The sequence below is a fragment of the Aquarana catesbeiana genome, linkage group LG13 (genome assembly GCF_042186555.1).
Source record: "Aquarana catesbeiana isolate 2022-GZ linkage group LG13, ASM4218655v1, whole genome shotgun sequence".
Lineage (NCBI taxonomy): Eukaryota > Metazoa > Chordata > Amphibia > Anura > Ranidae > Aquarana > Aquarana catesbeiana.
This window is the reverse complement of record NC_133336.1, coordinates 59,608,100-59,628,336: the sequence shown is the minus strand read 5'-3', so window position 1 is coordinate 59,628,336 and position 20,237 is coordinate 59,608,100. Positions and strand designations below refer to the sequence as shown.

General features: G+C 42.3%; 1 protein-coding gene across 1 annotated transcript in view; it reads right to left on the bottom strand.

The window, feature by feature from the left end:
* Positions 1-20,237, bottom strand: part of LOC141117474 (coiled-coil domain-containing protein 170-like) — a 103,818-nt gene that overhangs the window by 55,759 nt on the left and 27,822 nt on the right. The window contains exon 5 of the mRNA XM_073610362.1: positions 3,904-4,148. Coding sequence (XP_073466463.1) covers positions 3,904-4,148 — 245 coding nt within the window. The remainder of the gene's footprint in view (positions 1-3,903; positions 4,149-20,237) is intronic.

The window sequence follows — 20,237 nt, the reverse complement described above, 5'->3', positions numbered from 1 at the left end:
CATTGGTCTGCTTGTCTTCAGCAAACTGTTTGAGGGCTTTCTTGTGCATCATTTTTAGAAGAGGCTTCTTTCTGGGACGACAGCCATGCAGACCAGTTTGATGCGCGGCGTATGGTCTGAGCACTGACAAGCTGACCCCCCCAGCACCTGTCTTGGCCATCTTTATGTAGAGCAACAATTCTTTTTTTTAGGTCCTCATAGAGTTCTTTGCCATGAGGTGCCATGTTGAACTTCCAGTGACCAGTATGAGAGAGTGAGAGCGATAACACCAAATTTAACAAACCTGAGACCTTGTAATACTAATGAGTCACATGACACCAGGGAGGGAAAATGGCTAATTGGGCCCAATTTGGACATTTTCACTTAGGGGTGTACTCACTTTTGTTGCCAGCGGTTTAGACATTAATGGCTGTGTGTTGCGTTATTTTGAGGGGACAGCAAATTTACACTGTTATACAAGCTTTACACTCACTACTTTACATTGTAGCAAAGTGTAATTTCTTCAGTGTTGTCACATGAAAAGATATAAAAAAATATTTACAAAAACGTGAGGGGTGTACTCACTTATGTGAGATACTGTACGCCTTTGACTTTGCCTATACTTATATGATGTTATCAGGCTATTGCACATGCAGGCAGGGGAAAGGCCTTTCTCCAGCCACCACTCACCCAGTAATCATTGAGACTTTATATTGCGACTTTCTAGCAAGTCACAAGATGAGCGGCTACAGCAGGGGGGCTGATCTGTGTAAAATATTTGTGAACACAGCCTAGAGATCTACAAGCATAAACAAATATAGCAGATGAAAGGTCCACTTTAAAAAGGGTATGGGTTCCCTTTAAGCAGATTTGTTACAAATAAATTGTGTGAATCTTATAGAGCATTTGGAAAACTGAAACAGCTTGGTATGTCCTTTATAGGGTTGCATCTAGACCATGGCATGTAGTGTACACTTTCGGGGTTTTCTACTTTATGCCCCCCATATAATGTTATCTCTTTAACATTATATTTATTGAAGATTTTAAGATGCAACGAGAATACAGTGATGATGTACAATTACACAAACCGAAGAAAAATAAAGAACAATTACAAAAATAGAAGAAAAAAGAACTTGGCAGAATCCTCACAATCTCCAAGAAGCGCATACATTGCGCACATGTCTATGGAAATTCTGAGCATGTGTCATAGGGTATTGTAAACGGAAGGGGTTAAGAATTTTTTTAAAAAACAAACAAACATATATATCCAATCAATAAAACATTCCCCCCAGTCTTTTTTGTAGTAACTGTTGACAGAGAAAAGTTCTTGCTGAACTTTGGTTGTGAGATTTGGTTTTTGTATTTTTCAGGGCTGGGCTCAGCCCTTCCTTCTCTGAGCTGGCCGCTCAGCTGTCGGCTAATTGCCAGATCCCATCTATCTCCACAGTTACTTAGCTGTTGTTGATCCTGCTCGTCAGTCCTGCCTACTTAAGCCATCCAGTCCAGAGGAGCTCTGCCTTCGCCTTGGTCAACATCACAGAAACTATCTCCTGCGATTCTGTTCAAGACTTGCTTTGCTGACATCCTTTCTGGCTCCAGATCCTGCTGGCTGTTCCACTACATTGATCCCTGACTTCTGGCTTGGCTGACTATCTGTTCCGGTTACTGAACTTTGGCTAAGTTTTGACTACGTTTGTTCTTTTTACTTTTATTATTAAACAAGTGTGATTTGACTGATTTTCTGTCTCGGCCTGATTTCATGGTTTCTGACAGTATTTTCATTCTACCACCTACACTAGGAACTGTATTCCCTTCAGAATTATTTAGAACTGTTTGATAGATCACTTAGTAAATCAAAGCATGTGGATTTTGTGGTTTCTGTGTTCCTGTACACGATGTACAGGGCCGTCTTTAATACTGATTGGACCCTGGGCAAACATTTTCTTGGGCCCTCCTGAATCCACTTATCAACTATTTGCGGACAGTGCAGGCTCAAGGGGAAGCTGCCTTGGGCCCCACAATAATGACTTGGCCCGGAACAGCTGCCCCTTTTGCCCTGTGTTAAAGACGGCCCTGACGATGTATACTTCTTTATTTAATAGATTTAGGACAATTAATTAACAATAAGATAATACATTTCATAGACAATATTCTTTTGGAACATTTGTTTATTACAGGTATTTATATAGTGCCAACAATTTACACAGCTCTTCATATAAATATTGTACATTCGTTGTATACTATATTTATACTTAAATGTATTATTTACACTGGCTGCATTTAAAGCCTAAGTTTACCTAAAACAATTAAAAAAAAAAATCAGCACAAGAAACATGACTTACTTGTAGTAAGATGTGTCCTATTGCTGCTTCCTCCTCCAATGTCTCCCACCCCCCCGCCGCCATAATCTTCAGTTGTGTCTGGATTAATAGAACTAACAGGCACACATAAATCAAGAGTACCAGGCTATGCTAGCTCTTTACGCCCAGCTTCTCCATTCATACAATCTGTTACAACAGATTTTATGAATGAAACAGGATCTTTGAATGGGGGTGGGGGGGGGGCTATCAATCATAAGGCCATCCTCCATTCATAGATCCTGTTTCATTCATGGAAGCTATAGCATGGCTTTTATAAATGGAGTAGCTAGGCAGAAAGGGCAGGCATAGTCAGGCACTCTTGATCAGAGCCTGTCACAGCCCCTTAGTTCTATTAAGCCTGCTGCACAAGAAGATTACGGATTACATTGGAGGAGAAAGATTTAGGCAAAAAAAGGGCACAGCACCACAAGGGACACATCTCACTGACAGTAAGTAATATACCTTGCGCTGATTTTTTTAAAAAAAATTTAAGTAAACTTAGGCTTTAAACTTGCATTCAATTTTTTTTTTTTTGCAATTACATAAATGCATTAACTAGTGTTTGTTTTAAATCTAATTCAGCTTTATGTCAGGTCTTCAATTTAAGAAATTATAATACTGAGTGTTCAAGGTCAAATATTTTTTTTTAATTATCAGTTTAGACCCAGTTTTGTTTCTAATGCCGCGTACACACGACCGGACTTTCCGGCAGAAAAGGTCCGACGGAATCATTCCGTCCGACATTCTGATCGTGTGCGGGCTTCATCTGACTTTTTCTTTCTAAAATTCTGATGGACCTAGATATAGAACATGTTTCAAATCTTTCCGACGGACTCAATTCCTATCGGGAAAAATGTTCGCCTGTATGCTAGTCTGACAGACCAAAAATGATGCAAGGGCAGCTATTGGCTACTGGCTATTGAACTCTCTTCTAGTCCCGTTGCACGTCATCGCGTTCTAAATGAACAGACTTTGGTGTGATCTTGTGTAGGCAAGTCCGTTCCAGCGGAACTCCGTCGGAAAGACCGTCAGAGTCTACTCTGACAGAAAGTCCGGTCGTGTGTACGCGGCATAAGAGGATTTCTATTTGATACCATATATCAGCTTATTTCTGTATAGCATAAGAGGGAAAGGCAGTATAATGAGTAGTGAAAACTGTGACTTTGCAAAGTATTTTTGGATGGCATTTTTAATGTCCTTCTCCTATGGCCTAGGAGCCTTTCACCAAAAGATCTGAAAACTAATGACTCAGTTCAAACAGAGACAAAGAAGTGAGATGGGGAATTTCCATATCAGACATCCAAGCCCCTTGCACCTTCTGTAGTTTGTATAGAAGATTTCATTCTCATATTTGTTTTCAACTAAAGAGAATGCAGCAGGAAAACCGAGACTCTCATACTTGGTTTCATCTTGGCCCCTGCACATTTGTAAGTACTAAGAACTTTTCTCGAGGAAGCCTTGCCACGTTTGTTCTTAAGACATATAAGAACAGAGTACCTAATGAACCTACTGACAACAAAAGGATCTGATTTTGGATGCATTTGTCTGTTAATGTTCTACCCACCTTACTCTATTCTCCAGTTCTGTTTTCCTTTCATTTAGCTCCTTATTCTCTTTCCTCAAAGTATATATCTCAGCATTTGCTTCAGCCTTCCCGCTGGTCGCATAACTGAGTTCCTTTATGTGGTCTTTTAGGGATTTGATCTTAGAAGCCTGAAGAGCATTCTTCTCCTTGAAGCCTTCTAATTCTTCTTTAAGTTCTTTCAGGAAGACGTCCTTGGCAGACAATTTATGCTTCAGATCAGATACCTAAAGAGGGCAGAATTGTATACAGTCATCATACTGTACGTGATGTAGAGCTGCACAATTAATGGTTAAAAAAATCGCAATCTCGATTCAACCCCCCTCACGACCTCTATGTGGCATTTACAAGATTCATTCATGTAAGTGCAGAGATGTTCTCTACTCAGTCAGAGCTGTCAAAAAAATAAAAAAAATAGCTGGCAAATGTTTATCAACATTGTCAGCACTGGGAGATAACTATAAACAAAGTATCTTTTAGTTCTTTTAGATCAAAGGAATGATCTTCGGTCTGTTTAGCCACTTAAAGACTGAAGCCCCTTTCACACGATCAGACCGTTCAGGTCCGCCTGTCAGTTTTGACGGCAGACCTGAACGGGCGCTCCATGTTAGCCTATGGAGCGACGGATGTCAGCGGAGACATGTCTGCTGACATCCGACCCCGTCTGATCCGTAAAAAGCAGACGGCCCTACGTCTGGATCCGTCGCTGGCGGATCGGGTGAGATCTGATGAAAACGGACATGCTATCCGTTTTCATCCGATCCCTCCATAAGCAGCAGCGGTGCCTGACAAGCCCCTCCCCGCTCAACGGAGAGATGTCCCGCTGAGCCGGCAGACCGAGGCGGGCTCCGTGGAAGCGGAGTCTGCCTCGTGTGAATGAGGCTTAAACCTTTTTCTGACACTTGTTGCTTACAAGTTAAAATCTGTATTTTTTGCTAGAAAATTACTTAGAACCTCCAAACATTATATATATTTTTTTAGCAGAGAGCCCAGAGAATAAAATGGCAGTTGTTGCAATATTTTATGTCACACTGTATTTGACCAGCAGTCTTTCAAACACAATTTTTGGGGAAAAGTTAGCCCAATTTTTTTGTATAATGTGAAGGATAATGTTACGTCGCAAGAATTGTGATCTTTATTCTAAGCAAAAAAATTGTGATTCTCATTTTAGCTAGAATCATGCAGCTCTAATATGATGTATTATAAACTGCACCAGTCACCTACACAAAGTGGAGAAGGTGGATGGCAAAATAATTGGTTGAGCCACTCTTATACTAACCGTCAGCATTTTTACATTGATGAATAAACTGAGCATATCAATTGAAGAGCGTAGCACCTCAAGATTAAGATTATCATAAAGCTTTGTAGTCTCTGTTGCTGCTTAAGGCTCGGTTCGAAATATATGCGAATCGGATATGTTTTTAAATGCATCCAATTCATATAACATGTGAATCGGACCGGCTTTTAATGAAACCAGTTCACAGATGTGCAGGGCAGCCGCGGTGCGGTTTTAAAAAGGGTCCTGTGCGATTTTGGGTTCGGTCCAGGGGTGATTTCAGGTAAAAATTTGAACAGTACTCACACTGGACTCCCACACTGAAACCGTAGCCACATATAATATATGTGAGAGCCTTAAATAGCATTCTGGCAGATTAAAACCAACCTCTGACCACTTCTTTATTGTGTGCTTGTTTGAAGTAAAAATCTTAGCAAATCAGCTTCCCAGGTTGCTTACAAAATGTCACCCTATTGAATTTCTGAAGGACTCCTTTTGACTCATATAGCAATTTTGCAACTTAATGTATATGTAAACTCAATCAATAAAATTTGATATAAATTTTCACATGTTAAAGGAGAAGTATAGCCAAAGCTATTTTGGCTTTTCTTCTCCTGTGGGTCATGGGAGTGCAGTTCATTCTGCACTCCTGTGACCCCTTTTTAGCGAACAGTGGGCTAAAGCCCGCTGTCACCTGACGTCACTCAGCCAGTCCAGGCTCTAGATTGATCTCAATTTTATATCTGCTCCAAAACTGGTCAACCTGTGGCATGAACAAAAGAACAGATTCCTCCATCCAGTCTAATAGCATGTATAGATGAATCTCCCCTGCCGGGCTACTGTATTCTGAAAGCTGACTCCACCAGCAGTCAGAATACTCAAACAAAGCTTACATCTGATTGAATGCATGCAGGAGCTGTTTGGCCAAAAAAAATTTCAACAGTCTCCTTTGACAAAAGTTGACTGAACAATTAACTTTTGTGAAACAAAAGGATGCCGAAGGAACATACACTGCTTGAATTTCTTGAGTAGTGCACAATGATTTAGGAGACCAGCACAATTATGAAAAGCAATGGAGTATGGTGGAAAGGAAGCCACCACAAGCACACATTTATCAGGGACTTCTATCTGCATTAAATAGTTGTTAAATACATTAATATCCATTAAGAATTTTTTTGGTGATATAACTAGACATGAGATGTGTGATCCATTTCATTACAAAACGAAATTCAGACAAAATGTTTGTTATTCTGAGATTCCAATGTATCTAAATCTCTGAATCACAATAACAATGAATTTCAACTAATCAGAAAGAAATTAGACCGAAAACAACAAATTAATTTGTATTCATTCCTTTCATTCGTTTGCCACGTTAGAGGGTTTTGTAAATTCAATAATATGTTGCAAAACATCAAAGTCACTAACAAGTCGCATTGAAGTCACAAGCAAGTCAATGCACTGGAAACATAAGGGATGAATCCGAATCGTTCTAAATAACTTCCAGAAATACGAATCAATTCGGAACAAACATACAAAACAAGCTCCGAAAATGAATCATTCTAACATAACGAATATAACTAAATGAATTGATTGACTTAAATTGATCCAAAAATAAAAAAATGTTTTCACATTTCTAGATATAATCTTTTCTATCTTCTTATGGCTTTTACAGCGAAACACAGTTGTGGCTTCTGTCATGCACAAATTTTACAGCTTCTTTACTGATTCCAAGTTATAGAAACCAACAAAATCTTATTACCTGCAAAAGATTAATTTAATATAAAAGAACTTGTTGAGTGAAAAGGGAGATGAGGTAGAACAATCTCAGATTATTGCCAAATGTTACATTGTGTATTTGGGTGGGGGTGGGCTTACAGAGCCCATTACATGATGAAAGGAAGTAAAGATGACACATTGCTCTCACTTGACATAGTAGAAGAGGCTCTGTTTTGGAACTAGTGGAAGGTCAGGTACATTGTGTAGCTGGAAATTGCTCCTATTATAAGCAGCACTATCCCCGTTGGATAACAAACTCTGCATATAATCCAAGGCCACGTCCCTGAGCCTCACCTGACCATGCCAATTTCAGTGAATAATATGACTGTTGTTAAAATTAATAGAGAAATATGGAGGACAACATTTCTGGCCTCCTTCCAAAATGCTAGTTGCCTGGCTTCAGTATATTTAAGTTTTAGGCTCAGAACAAGAATTCTCAAAAGGCCTACGTATTTTTCTTACCAGTATAGCACCCTTCTAGTTTAGCGCAGGCTGCTAGGCAGATTTAATTAGCTCCTCTGTAAGGAGCAGGGGTTGATTGTTTTGGGCTGTTCTGTGTCTCACTGGCTTCTGTTTTGCTACTCCACCCTGTCTTCTGCATATTTCTAAAAGTATAGTGGGAATGAGGGCAGGCAGCTTGAATATTTATGGATCTCCAGCCAATCCCCGGGGAGGCGCGCCCAGTAGGTGGAGGGAGAGTCCATTAATGTTTTGAGGCTCTGCAGCCGAGGGGCAGAATTATAGGGACAAGCCTTAGCCTCAGGAAGAGACCCCTGTGCTGGGGGCTCTGCTCCCAGGGGGGAGAGGGAGAGAGAGTGTAACAGTGAGTGTGAGAGAGAGAGAGTGTGAGAGAGAGAGAGTGAGAGTGAGTGAGAGAAGCTTGTGGATTCCTTTTGGAGACATTGAGGTCCCAGCTAGGTTTAGCTGGGGGCCTACCAAAGAGAGCCTGGATCAGAGTCTGGACAGAGCCAAGAAAGCAGATGTGAGGTAACTCCACTATTCTGGAACTGAGTGAGCACTTGACCCCGATACACGTTGAAGTGTCTGTTGGGTGTTTTACCTAACAACCTAATGCAGCCAAGAGTTGTACAAAACAGCCAGGAGCGTGCTATACTGCCTAAGTGTGTCTTTGTACAGAGCAGACAGAAACCTAGCAGTCCTCAAGTTCTACAGTTCGGGGTATACCATGCTTCCCATCCTGGGTCTAGGTGTTGCTGGCTGAGGAAGTTTGCCTGAGGCTTAAGATGTACATGGTGGACAAGGCTTGACCTCAAAGTTCTGCCCAGGATGGGATCGGGTCTACCTTTCTTGCCACAACAAGACTTCTGGTTCCTGTCTGATGGCTGATATACGGCCACTGCCATTTCTGACTGAATCAAGATCAAATGACCTTCCAGTAGGATAGTTCAATGCCGCAGAGAAAGTCAAATTGCCTGAAGTTTCAGCATGTGGACTGATGAGTGATGAGATTCTGATGACAACCAAATGCCCTGCACAGACAGGATGCCCTGGAATCCTACCCAGCCTATCCAGCCTGACAGGCTGGCATTCATCTTGAGGATACTCCAGTACGTGGTAAGGAAAGGCTTCCCCAACTTCAGAGCGGGATTCCTGAGCCACCAAGCCAGGGACAGTCTGGTCCTCAATGCCAAACAGACCAGTCCAGAAATCTGATTGACATTCCACAATGAGAGAATGGTGCATTATGGAGGTCTGGAGTGAAACTCGGCATACAGGACTGCCTCAAAGGAGGCTATCATCAGGCCAACATCTCTTGTGCAAAATAGGAGAATTGATCGACTCCTGTACAGCTTGAATCTGAGATCAAAAAATCTAAAGTTTCTCCTGTGTAAGAAGCACTCTGGCCTCAGCTGTTTCCAGGACTAGACTCAGATACTGCAAACAAGGAGTTGGTTCCAGCGACCAGTCCTGAAGGTTCAAGATCCACCAGCTGTAACATCTGTACAGTCATAGTCATGTTTTCCAATAGAGCCCATACTGACTGTTATCTTAACAAGGGGTTGTCCGCATATCCCACAATGGGGATGCCACGAAAGCACAGGTGAAATGGTTGCAGTAAAATCCTTGAAACTGTTCTGCCAAAGGAGTCGGGGCAAAGACACCTTGAACCAGAAGACCTGAGGTGGCTCATTATAGATCTGTTAATCTGAGCACTGTTAGAGGTGAAAAACCAAAAAAAATTCTAGTTTGTGGTCTTCATGAACCCAAGTGTTGGAGACGCAAGCTGTTTAAGCATCCCCAATGGTTAACAAACATCCTCCCACACAAAGTGGTTGTGGCTTATTTGAGGATTTGGCAGACTTGGAGTGCCAAACTTTACAGGCAGACTGTGAATGTTTGGAGGTTCTAAAACAGGATGTTGAAGGAGTGGTAAAATGAAAGAAACGTTTCTTAAGGCCTGGTTCACACGAGTGCAACTGCGAATTCATCTGATTTCCAATATCGACTGCAACTGCAGTACGATTTGGTGCATTTTTACATGTTTTGATGCGATTTATAGAGGAGGAGGAGAAAAGTTGGGAGAAAAAAAACACACCGGCATCACACCACAAAAGTGCATTGATGTGATTTTGATGCGTTTCCACTGAAGTCTATGGGGCACAAAATCGTACTCTTCCCAGTTGCATTGCATTGATGTGAACAGGCACCGCTGAAATTAAAGGAATTTCCACTGTCATGTGATTCTGTGCAACCCAAGTTGCATCTGTAATCGCACCAATCTGAACCAGGCCTAACGGTCAGACAGGGTAAAAAAACTATGCAGTCTACTCGACAGGTTTTTTTTTCATCTGAGTAAGATAGGTGTTCTTGCCACCATTAGCATCCTTGACAAAAGTATCAAGAGTTAACCCTAAGAGAAGTTGTGCCTCCAAGCATCAAACACTTCTTACATAAGAGCTGTCCAAGCTTAGTCCCACAGCATTAAACCCTTCCATGGTGCAAAACCACCAGGAAATGGGGAATTTGAAAGGTGCCCAGATGAGTCAGAATACAGTATTCCAAAAGCCAAGCTGGCGATGGCCTCACTGGATAGATGCAATTAAAGAGGAAAGCCCTAGCAGCGAGGCAAAAAAGAATCTTGATTAAAGTGAAAAAAATAAATAAAGAGTAAAAAAAAAAAGTGCTAGCCAAAAATAGGTTAGTCTTTCACAAATTAAAGCTGAAGAATAGACAACCATCCAACTAGGATAATAGCAAAAAAACAAAAAAATAAACTGAGGCATGATGGTAGTAGGAGGGGTTATTCTGGGCTGGCCTACTTTTTTTTGTTTATCGGTGTCCAATCCTCCTGTAGGCAGCAGTATAACTTGAAGGTTAGATTTGTGTGTCATCAGTACCACTTCTATGCTGACAACACACAAATCTATCTTTCCTGTCCTCACCTCACGTCTTCAGTCTCCTCTCGCATTACTAACTTACTAACTGACATATCAGCATGGATGTCACACCACTTCCTCAAACTCAATCTTTCTAAAACTGAGCTCATATTCCTTCCTGCCCTTGCCCCCTCCCCTGAATTCTCCATCAAGATCAATAATACAACCATCAGTCCCTCCCCTCATGTCAGGGTGCTAGGTGTAATCCTGGAATCTGATCTGTCTTTTCAGCCCCAAATCCAATTGCTGTCCAAATCTTGTGGACTTCACCTCCGTAACATCTCCAAAATACGCCCCATTTTAACTGTTAAAACCACTAAGCAACGTATTCACTCCTTTGTTATTTCTCGCCTTAACTCCCTCCTCATTGTCCTACCTCTTCACAAGCCATCCCCTCTTCATTCTATCATGATTGCTGCTGCCAGACTCATCCACCTTACCAACTGTTCAGTTTCCACCACCTCTCTCAGCCAATCGCTCCACTGGCTTCCCATTGCCCAACAAATAAAAGTCAAAACACTAGCAATAACATAAAAAGCCATTTCCTCTGCCCCGAGCTACAGTACCAATCTTGTCTCCAAATATCACCCAAACCATCCTCTCCGCACCCTCTCTTCAGGGAAGCCTATCCTGCCTTCGGCTAATAACTGAATCTTCTATCACTCCCATCATTTCATCCCTCACAGTAATTACCTTTTGTTCCACCAGACTCTCCCTGTTAGATTGTAAGCTCACAGGAGCAGGGCCCTTCTCTTCTATTGAATTGTATTGTCGCTGTATTGTCTCCCTTTATATTGTAAAGCACTGCGCAAACTGTTGGCGTTATATAAATCCTGTGTAATAATAAGGTTAAAGACTTCCTGTTTCCCTCAATGAATGAATACGAAAATAAAAATTTAAACCAAAGAAGATAGGAAAAAAAAATACAAAACTTTGTTGTAATGCAGAGAAAAGCCACCTGAATCTTCAGAATCCGACACACTTTATGGAGTGTCAGATCCCCAGTATACTGTATATATACTGTATCTTTTTTTTTTTTTAAAATAGCATTTGCTTTATAGCAATGAATTAGCCTATAAATCTTTTATCTGTACAAACACAATATTTATATTCTAATAAAAAGGTGGCAACGGGACTTTTTGAGATTCCACTGTACTTCCCCCTACTACTGCCCACAACACTCCCCAGATCTCCATTTAGCTATAAACCTGATTAATGAGGTAACCCTCCAGTTTATCTTCTATAGATAATTTTTTGCAGTTGCACAGAGATCAGCTTTGCTTTTTTTTTTTTTAGATTGTTCACATGGGGCGTTTAAATCTGTGCCCTGTGAATGAACAAGATTACTGGCAGGGCGATGCACAGGTTTCGGGGCATCCTTGTGTTGGCACTCCCATTGCTGTCTTTTGGGACACAGCAGCTGATCCCAATGTGACATTCATGCTAGCGCACCCAGGTTGTGTTCAGGACTGTGCACCTGCACTGATATCACATTCGGAGCAGTGGCTGTGCCCGTGAAGCTGCTGTGTCCCCCAACATACAACAATGGGACTACCAGCGAGGGGATGCATCCGGCACCTGTGAATCCCTGTGCCGGTAAGACACGGCCCACATGGGGCACGGATTAAAATGCCCCACGTGAACGAGGCCTTTAGCTACAAAGAGTACAACTTTGAAGTATATTTTTATGCAACTGTCACATCTTTACATGTTTTCTGTACCACATTCCCTTTCATGTAAACAATATGGGGATTATTCAATAGATGGAATAGTTGTGTGTCACTTATCTGGCTTGATTGCCAAACCTGGAGATGAAGATAATTGCCACAAATAAATTGTATGGAAACAGTGGCCCATCCCTGCAAAATGTGTGTTGAAGAAGTCACCTGGAGTCTCCATCAGAAGGGTGTGTGACATGGTGACAATACAGAAGTCAGGACAAAGCATTTGTGCCTGAAAGTGTCTGAACAAGGACCTTCATTGTAGGATCACCAAGTATTTTTTTAATAAATGCTGCAGATTTAAAATGATTTTGGTAACTTTTGAAATTACAATAAAATGTTAAAGCAGCAATAAACCCAAAACCAAAAATATAATTTATTGCAGCTTATTAGTCATTGGCTGTGGTGGCTGCACCAGTTTTCTTTTTTAGGCTTTCTTGCCTCTGTGCCTACACTCTGGATAAAGGAGCAACAGAGACACTTTTGGACAGCAGCATTGTCAGCGTGGGGGGGTGTTAGATATAATACCCTGTTTCCCCAAAAATAAGACCTAGCGTGATTGTCGGTGATGGCTGCAATATAAGCCCTACCCCCCAAATAAGCCCTACCCTCTTTCCCCGAAAATAAGCCCTACCCTGAAAACAAGACCTACAAGGACTTTAACTAGGGCTTATTTAGGGGGTAGGGTTTATATTGCAGCCATCACCGACAATCACACTAGGTCTTATTTTCGGGAAAACAGGGTAGCAGCATAGGTGTGTACACGGGGTGTGCCAGATGTGCATGGGCACACCCTAATCATCCTGTGCATGTTAGCATTATCGCTCCTTTGTTTGTGCTTGGAGCACGCTGTCCAGCGCACTCCTAGCACAGAGACAGGGCTCTTACCAAGTACACCAGGTCCCGTACTAATGATTGGAACCCAGGACCCCGGTTCCCAGTCACCTGATCGCTGTAACAGCCTTTGGTCTTTGACTGTGCAGCCCGCCCATTGGTTTCCTTTCTCTTCTCAATGGAGAGAAAGATATATTGAGATTGATTTACTAAAACTAGAAAGTGCAAAATCTAGTGCAGCTCTGCATAGAAACTAATTAGCTTTCAGGTTTTTTTTTTTTTGTCAAAGCTTAATTGAACAAGTTGAAGTTAGAAGCTGATTGGCTACCATTGCACAGCTGCACCAGATTTTGCACTCTCCTGTTTTAGTAAATCAACCCCAGTGTAAACAAACAAAAGTGTGTAAAAAAAATGAATAAAAAGTAAAACTAAAAAATATGGAAAAAATAGCTTGATCAAGGGTGGATCAAGGTCAGTGCCACGGTTAGTGTAAGACCCCTTTCACACTGGGGCGGTTTGCAGGCGGTATTGCGCTAAAAAGCGGTGCGCAGGCAGGATGGTGAAAAAAGTCGGTGAAAAAAGTCCTGCAAACTGCTTTTTTGGAGCGGTGAAGGAGCGGTGTATTCACCGCTCCTTCACCGCTCCTGCCCATGGAAATCAATGGGACAGCGCGGCTATACCGCGGCAATGCCGCGGCTATAGCCGCGCTGTACGAGGGATTTTAACCCTTTTTCGGCCGCCAGCGGGGGGTTAAAACCGCACCGCTAGCGGCCGAATACCGCTGCAAGAACGACGGTACAGCAGCGCTAAATATAGCGCTGTTGTACCGCCGACGCCCCCACCGCCCCAGTGTGAAAGGGGCCTTAGGGTAAAGGTAAGGGTCGAAGGTCAGTTTTAGTATATTATAGGTAAGATTTTTGTTTAGCATTTTTTAAAATTAGTATTAGTGTCAGTTAGTGTAAGACCCCTTTCACACCAAGGTGTTTTTGCAGCGTTTTAGCGCTAAAAATAACACTATTAAAACGCTCATAAAACGCTCCCCATGCATCTCAATGGACCCTTTCACACTGAGGCGTTGCGCTGGCAGGGCATTGAGAAAAGTCCTGCAAGCAGCATCTTTGGAGCAGCTTTTGGGCGTTGAAAAAAAGCTCTTCAAAATGCCCCTCTCTATTGAAATGAATTGAAAACGCTGTAAAAACACCTGAATAGCGCCTATAATCCGCCCTGAGCTGTAGAAAAGTCACATGATCTCACAAAAAGGTAAACATGCAAGCAGAAAAGAGAGCATCTACAACAACAGGACTGAAATTGCTTGTTACTTTACAAGACACTGCTTGTTTTACATGATCTCACAAAGGATAAACATGCAAGCAGAAAGATAGCATCAATAACGCACGCTTCAATAACGCTTGAAAAACGCTGTAAAAACGCCTGCAGCGTTGCGTTAATTTTACCGCTAGCGCCCCTAAAACGCAGTAAAAACGCGGTAATAACGCTAAGGTGTTTTAGGGCGTTTTTGAAGCGTCTTGGTGTGAAAGGGGTCTAACAGATTTAGACATGCTACACAAATTTAAGCCAAACTTCAGTTGATACTTTTTAACCAGTTCCAGCAACAGTTTTTTTTTCATTTTGGGATAAGGCCTCATGCACACGGATGTTTTTACAGCCGCTTTTTTAAGCGTTTTTTGCAGCTTAAAAAGGCCTGTCTATGTTAGTCTATGGCTTCATGCCCACCTAGGCGTTTTTGAGCTGCAAATGGCATAGGCGTTTTTAAGCTGTAAAAAAAACCCAGGACCAGTGGGTTCTGAGAGACGTTTTTCAGCTGTAAAAACACTCTAACGCTGATAAACGCTCAAAAACGTCATTCACCAATGTTTTTTAACGTTTTTGATCCATTAACCACTTCAGCCCCGGAAGGTTTTACCCCCTTCCTGACCAGAGCACTTTTTACAATTCGGCACTGCGTCGCTTTAACTGCTAATTGCGCGGTCATGCAATGCTGTACCCAAACGAAATTTGCGTCCTTTTCTTCCCACAAATAGAGCTTTCTTTTGATAGTATTTGATCACCTCTGCCGTTTTTATTTTTTGCGCTATACACGGAAAAAGACCGAAAATTTTGAAAAAAAATGATATTTTCTACTTTTTGTTCTAAAAAAAATCCAATAAACTCAATTTTAGTCATACATTTAGGCCAAAATGTATTCGGCCACATGTCTTTGGTAAAAAAAATGTCAATAAGTGTATATTTATTGGTTTGCGCAAAAGTTATAGCGTCTACAAACTAGGGTACATTTTCTGGAATTTACACAGCCTTTAATTTATGACTGCCTATGTCGTTTCTTGAGGTGCTAAAATGGCAGGGCAGTACAAAACCCCCACAAATGACCCCATTTTGGAAAGTAGACACCCCAAGGAATTTGCTGAGAGGCATGTTGAGCCCATTGAATATTCATTTTTTTTGTCCCAAGTGATTGAACAATGACAAAAAAAAAAAAAAAAAAAAAAAATTACAAAAAGTTGTCACTAAATGATATATTGCTCACACAGGCCATGGGCATATGTGGAATTGCACCCCAAAATACATTTAGCTGCTTCTCCTGAGTATGGGGATACCACATGTGTGGGACTTTTTGGGAGCCTAGCCGCGTACGGGGCCCCGAAAACCAATCACTGCCTTCAGGATTTCTAAGGGCGTACATTTTTGATTTTACTCCTCACTACCTATCACAGTTTTGAAGGCCATAAAATGCCCAGATGACATAAAACCCCCCCAAATGACCCCATTTTGGAAAGTAGACACCCCAAGCTATTTGCTTTGAGGCATGTTGAGTCCATGGAATGTTTTATATTTTGACACAAGTTGCGGGAAAGTGACAAATTTTTTTTTTTTTTTTTTTTTTTTGCACAAAGTTGTCACTAAATGATATATTGCTCACACAGGCCATGGGCATATGTGGAATTGCACCCCAAAATACATTTAGCTGCTTCTCCTGAGTATGGGGATACCACATGTGTGGGACTTTTTGGGAGCCTAGCCGCGTACGGGGCCCCGAAAACCAAGCACTGCCTTCAGGATTTCTAAGGGTGTACATTTTTTATTTTACTCCTCACTGCCTATCACAGTTTCGGAGGCCATGGAATGCCCAGGTGGCACAAACCCCCCCCAAATGACCCCATTTTGGAAAGTAGACACCCCAAGCTATTTGCTGAGAGGCATGGTGAGTATTTTGCAGCTCTCATTTGTTTTTGAAAATAAAGAAAGACGAGAAAAAAAATTTTTTTTTTTTCTTTTTTCAATTTTCAAAACTTTGTGACAAAAAGTGAGGTCTGCAAAATACTCACTATACCTCTCATCAAATAGCTTGGGGTGTCTACTTTCCAAAATGGGGTCATTTGGGGGTTTTTTTTGCCACCTGGGCATTCCATGGCCTCCGAAACTGTGATAGGCAGTGAAGAGTGAAATCAAAAATTTACGGCCTTAGAAAGCCTGAAGGCGGTGCTTGGTTTTCGGGGTCCCGTACGCGGCTAGGCTCCCAAAAAGTCTCACACATGTGGTATCCCCATACTCAGGAGAAGCAGCAGAATGTATTTTGGGGTGTAATTTCACATATTCCCATGGCATGTTTGAGCAATATATCATTTAGTGACAACTTTGCGCAAAAAAAAATAAAAAAAATAAAAAATTGTCTCTTTCCCGCAACTTGTGTCACAATATAAATTATTCCATGGACTCAACATGACTCTCAGCAAATAGCTTGGGGTGTCTACTTTCCAAAATGGGGTCATTTGGGGGGGTTTTGAACTGTCCTGGCATTTTATGCACAACATCTAGAAGCTTATGTCACACATCACCCACACTTCTAACCACTTGAAGACAAAGCCCTTTCTGACACTTATTGTTTACATAAAAAAATAATTTTTTTTTGCAAGAAAATTACTTTGAACCCCCAAACATTATATATTTTTTTTAAAGCAAATGCCCTACAGATTAAAATGGTGGGTGTTTCATTTTTTTTTTTCACACAGTATTTGCGCAGCGATTTTTCAAACGCATTTTTTGGGGAAAAAACACACTTTTTTACATTTTAATGCACTAAAACACACTATATTGCCCAAATGTTTGATGAAATAAAAAAGATGATCTTAGGCCGAGTACATGGATACCAAACATGACATGCTTTAAAATTGCGCACAAACGTGCAGTGGCGACAAACTAAATACATTTTTAAAAGCCTTTAAAAGCCTTTACAGGTTACCACTTTAGATTTACAGAGGAGGTCTACTGCTAAACTTACTGCCCTCGATCTGACCTTCGCGGCGATACCTCACATGCATGGTGCAATTGCTGTTTACATTTGACGCCAGACCGACGCTTGCGTTCGCCTTAGCGCGAGAGCAGGGGGGACAGGGGTGCTTTTTTTTTTTTTTTTTTTTTTTTTCTTTATTATTATTATTTTTTTATCTTATTTTTAAACTGTTCCTTTCATTTTTTTTTTTTTTAATCATTTTTATTGTTATCTCAGGGAATGTAAATATCCCCTATCATAGCAATAGGTAGTGACAGGTACTCTTTTTTTGCAAAAATTGGGGTCTATTAGACCCTAGATTTCTCCTCTGCCCTCAAAGCATCTGACCACACCAAGATCGGTGTGATAAAATGCTTTCCCAATTTCCCAATGGCGCTGTTTACATCCGGCGAAATCTAAGTCATAAAATGCTCGTAGCTTCCGGTTTCTTAGGCCATAGAGATGTTTGGAGCCACTCTGGTCTCTGATCAGCTCTATGGTCAGCTGGCTGAATCACCGGCTGCATTTTCAGGTTCCCTGTTGAGACAGGAGAGCCAGAGAAAAACACGGAAGACGTTGGGGGGGAGGGGCATTCCCTCCCACTGCTTGTAAAAGCAGTCTAGAGGCTAATTAGCCGCTAGGATTGCTTTTACATGAAAGCCGACCGCTGGCTGAAAAGAATGATACCAAGATGATACCTAAACCTGCAGGCATCATTCTGGTATAACCACTCAAAGTCGTGAATGGCGTACCTGAAGACAAAAAAATGGTTAACAATAAAGCACAGTAAACGGTAAGGTATAAAAAATTGCATACCTGAAAAGCAAACATGATAAAACATAATAACAATAAAACATTGCAGAATAGAATACAGTAAAAAAAAACAGAACAATAGAGAGAGAATAGAGAGAGAGAGAGAGAGAACAATAAAACGACAACTATTTTTTTTTATTTTATATTTTTGTATGTGTTTTTTTTTTTTTTTTTTTTTTTTACACTTTTTTTTGTAACTAACTTTTATAACTGTAACCGGTTCCAGGTTCGGGTCTCTCAAAATGCGATGGCATCTTGGGAGACCCTGTGAAAGTGTGCCTAGTCTGTGCAATGCTGTACCCTACGCTAATACTCAACTAGTGAATGGTAGCGTTCAAAACATTCACCAATGCAAAGACCAGGATTGTCAGGACAGGAGGGACAATAATAGAGGGTGTCACGCCTATATTCGCGCTTGCTGCAGACACGACATCTTTTTTGGGGGTTCGTTGGGTAGGGGTACTCGGGAGGACATAAAGAAAATGCCTCTCATGCAGCCGACTGCATTTGGTTGGGGATGTGAATGGGGGAAGTACGGGCGCTGCAGAAGCGGTGGGTTCCCAATTAGGATTGGCGAATGCAGCAGGAAGGGCACTATGGGCATGACGGGTCTGTGTTTGTCTTCTTGGTGGCAGCGGGACACTACTTGTGCTTGCCACCTCACCAGCTTGAACTGCACTTATGGGACTCGCCACGTCACCAAGTGTTACTGCAGTGCTGGTTTGACTACGACCGGGGTGTACTAGGCCGCTGGTGCTTGCCAGTTCACCAAAACGCTACCAAAAAAACTGTTAGCGATCGCAGGGATCAGGCCTGACTCTGCGAACGCTGCAGTTATGCGTTTAGTGTTTTGTAAGTGTCAGTGATCGATCGATACTGCACTTGGGTGGGCTGGGCTGGGCCGGGCGGAGGGGCAAAACGCAGGTGCTAGCAGGTATCTGGGCTGCTCCCGCTAACACTGCGTTTGTGGGAACCCTAAACTGCTGGGGACGCTAGTATAGATCTGATCGGATCAGATATTGATCCGATCAGATACTATACCACTAAGGGAGGCGTATGCTGCGTGCGTGGGTGTTAGCGGTACTGGCGCTAACCTGACACTGCTTGGGGCTGGTGCTTGCCAGTTCACCAAAACGCTACCAAAAAAACTGTTAGCGATCGCAGGGATCAGGCCTGACTCTGCGAACGCTGCAGTTATGCGTTTAGTGTTTTGTAAGTGACAGTGATCGATCGATACTGCACTTGGGTGGGCTGGGCCGGGCGGAGGGGAAAAACGCAGGTGCTAGCAGGTATCTGGGCTGATCCCGCTAACACTGCGTTTTTGGGAACCCTAAACTGCTGGGGACGCTAGTATAGATCTGATCGGATCAGATATTGATCCGTACAGATACTATACCACTAAGGGAGGCGTATGCTGCGTGCATGGGTGTTAGCGGTACTGGCGCTAATCTGACGCTGCCTGGGGCGACGCATATCACCGCCGGGCGATCAGGGGGCTAAACTTTTATTCGGTAATAAACGGCGGGTGCCCTGACACTATAAAAAATAAACAAACTAACCAGCGTCACCCGTAACAGTTATACGGTGATCAGTGGTGAAAGGGTTAACTAGGGGGCAATCAAGGGGTTAAAACATTTATTAGGTAGTATATGGGGGTCCCTGTCGCTATAAAACGCTGACGGCGAACCTAAATATTTACCTCACTAACTAGCGTCACCAGCGACACTAATACAGCGATCAGAAAAATGATCGCTTAGTGACACTGGTGACAGGGGGTGATCAAGGGGTTAAAACTTTATTAGGGGGGGTTAGGGGGGTATCCTAGACCTAAAGGGGGCCTAACACTCACTGCCCTAACACTGTAACTGTCACAAACTGACACTATGCAGTAATCAGAAAAAAAAAAAAAAAAATACTGCTAATGTCAGTTTGTGACAGGGGGGGGGGTGATTGGGGGGGGATCGGGGGGCGATCGGGGGGGGATCGGGGGTGTAAGGTATGCCTGGCATGTTCTACTGTGTGTGTTTGTGTTGTGTGCACTTACATGTCTTCTCTCCTCGGCGCTGGACGGAAACTGCCAGACCGAGGAGAGATGACATCACATCCTCTGCCTGTGTGAAACTACACACAGGCAGAGGAGGATTCCCATTGGCTGGGAGCGATCGCGAGGGGGGGGCCACGATCGGATGGTCTCCCCCTCGCCTCCCGAC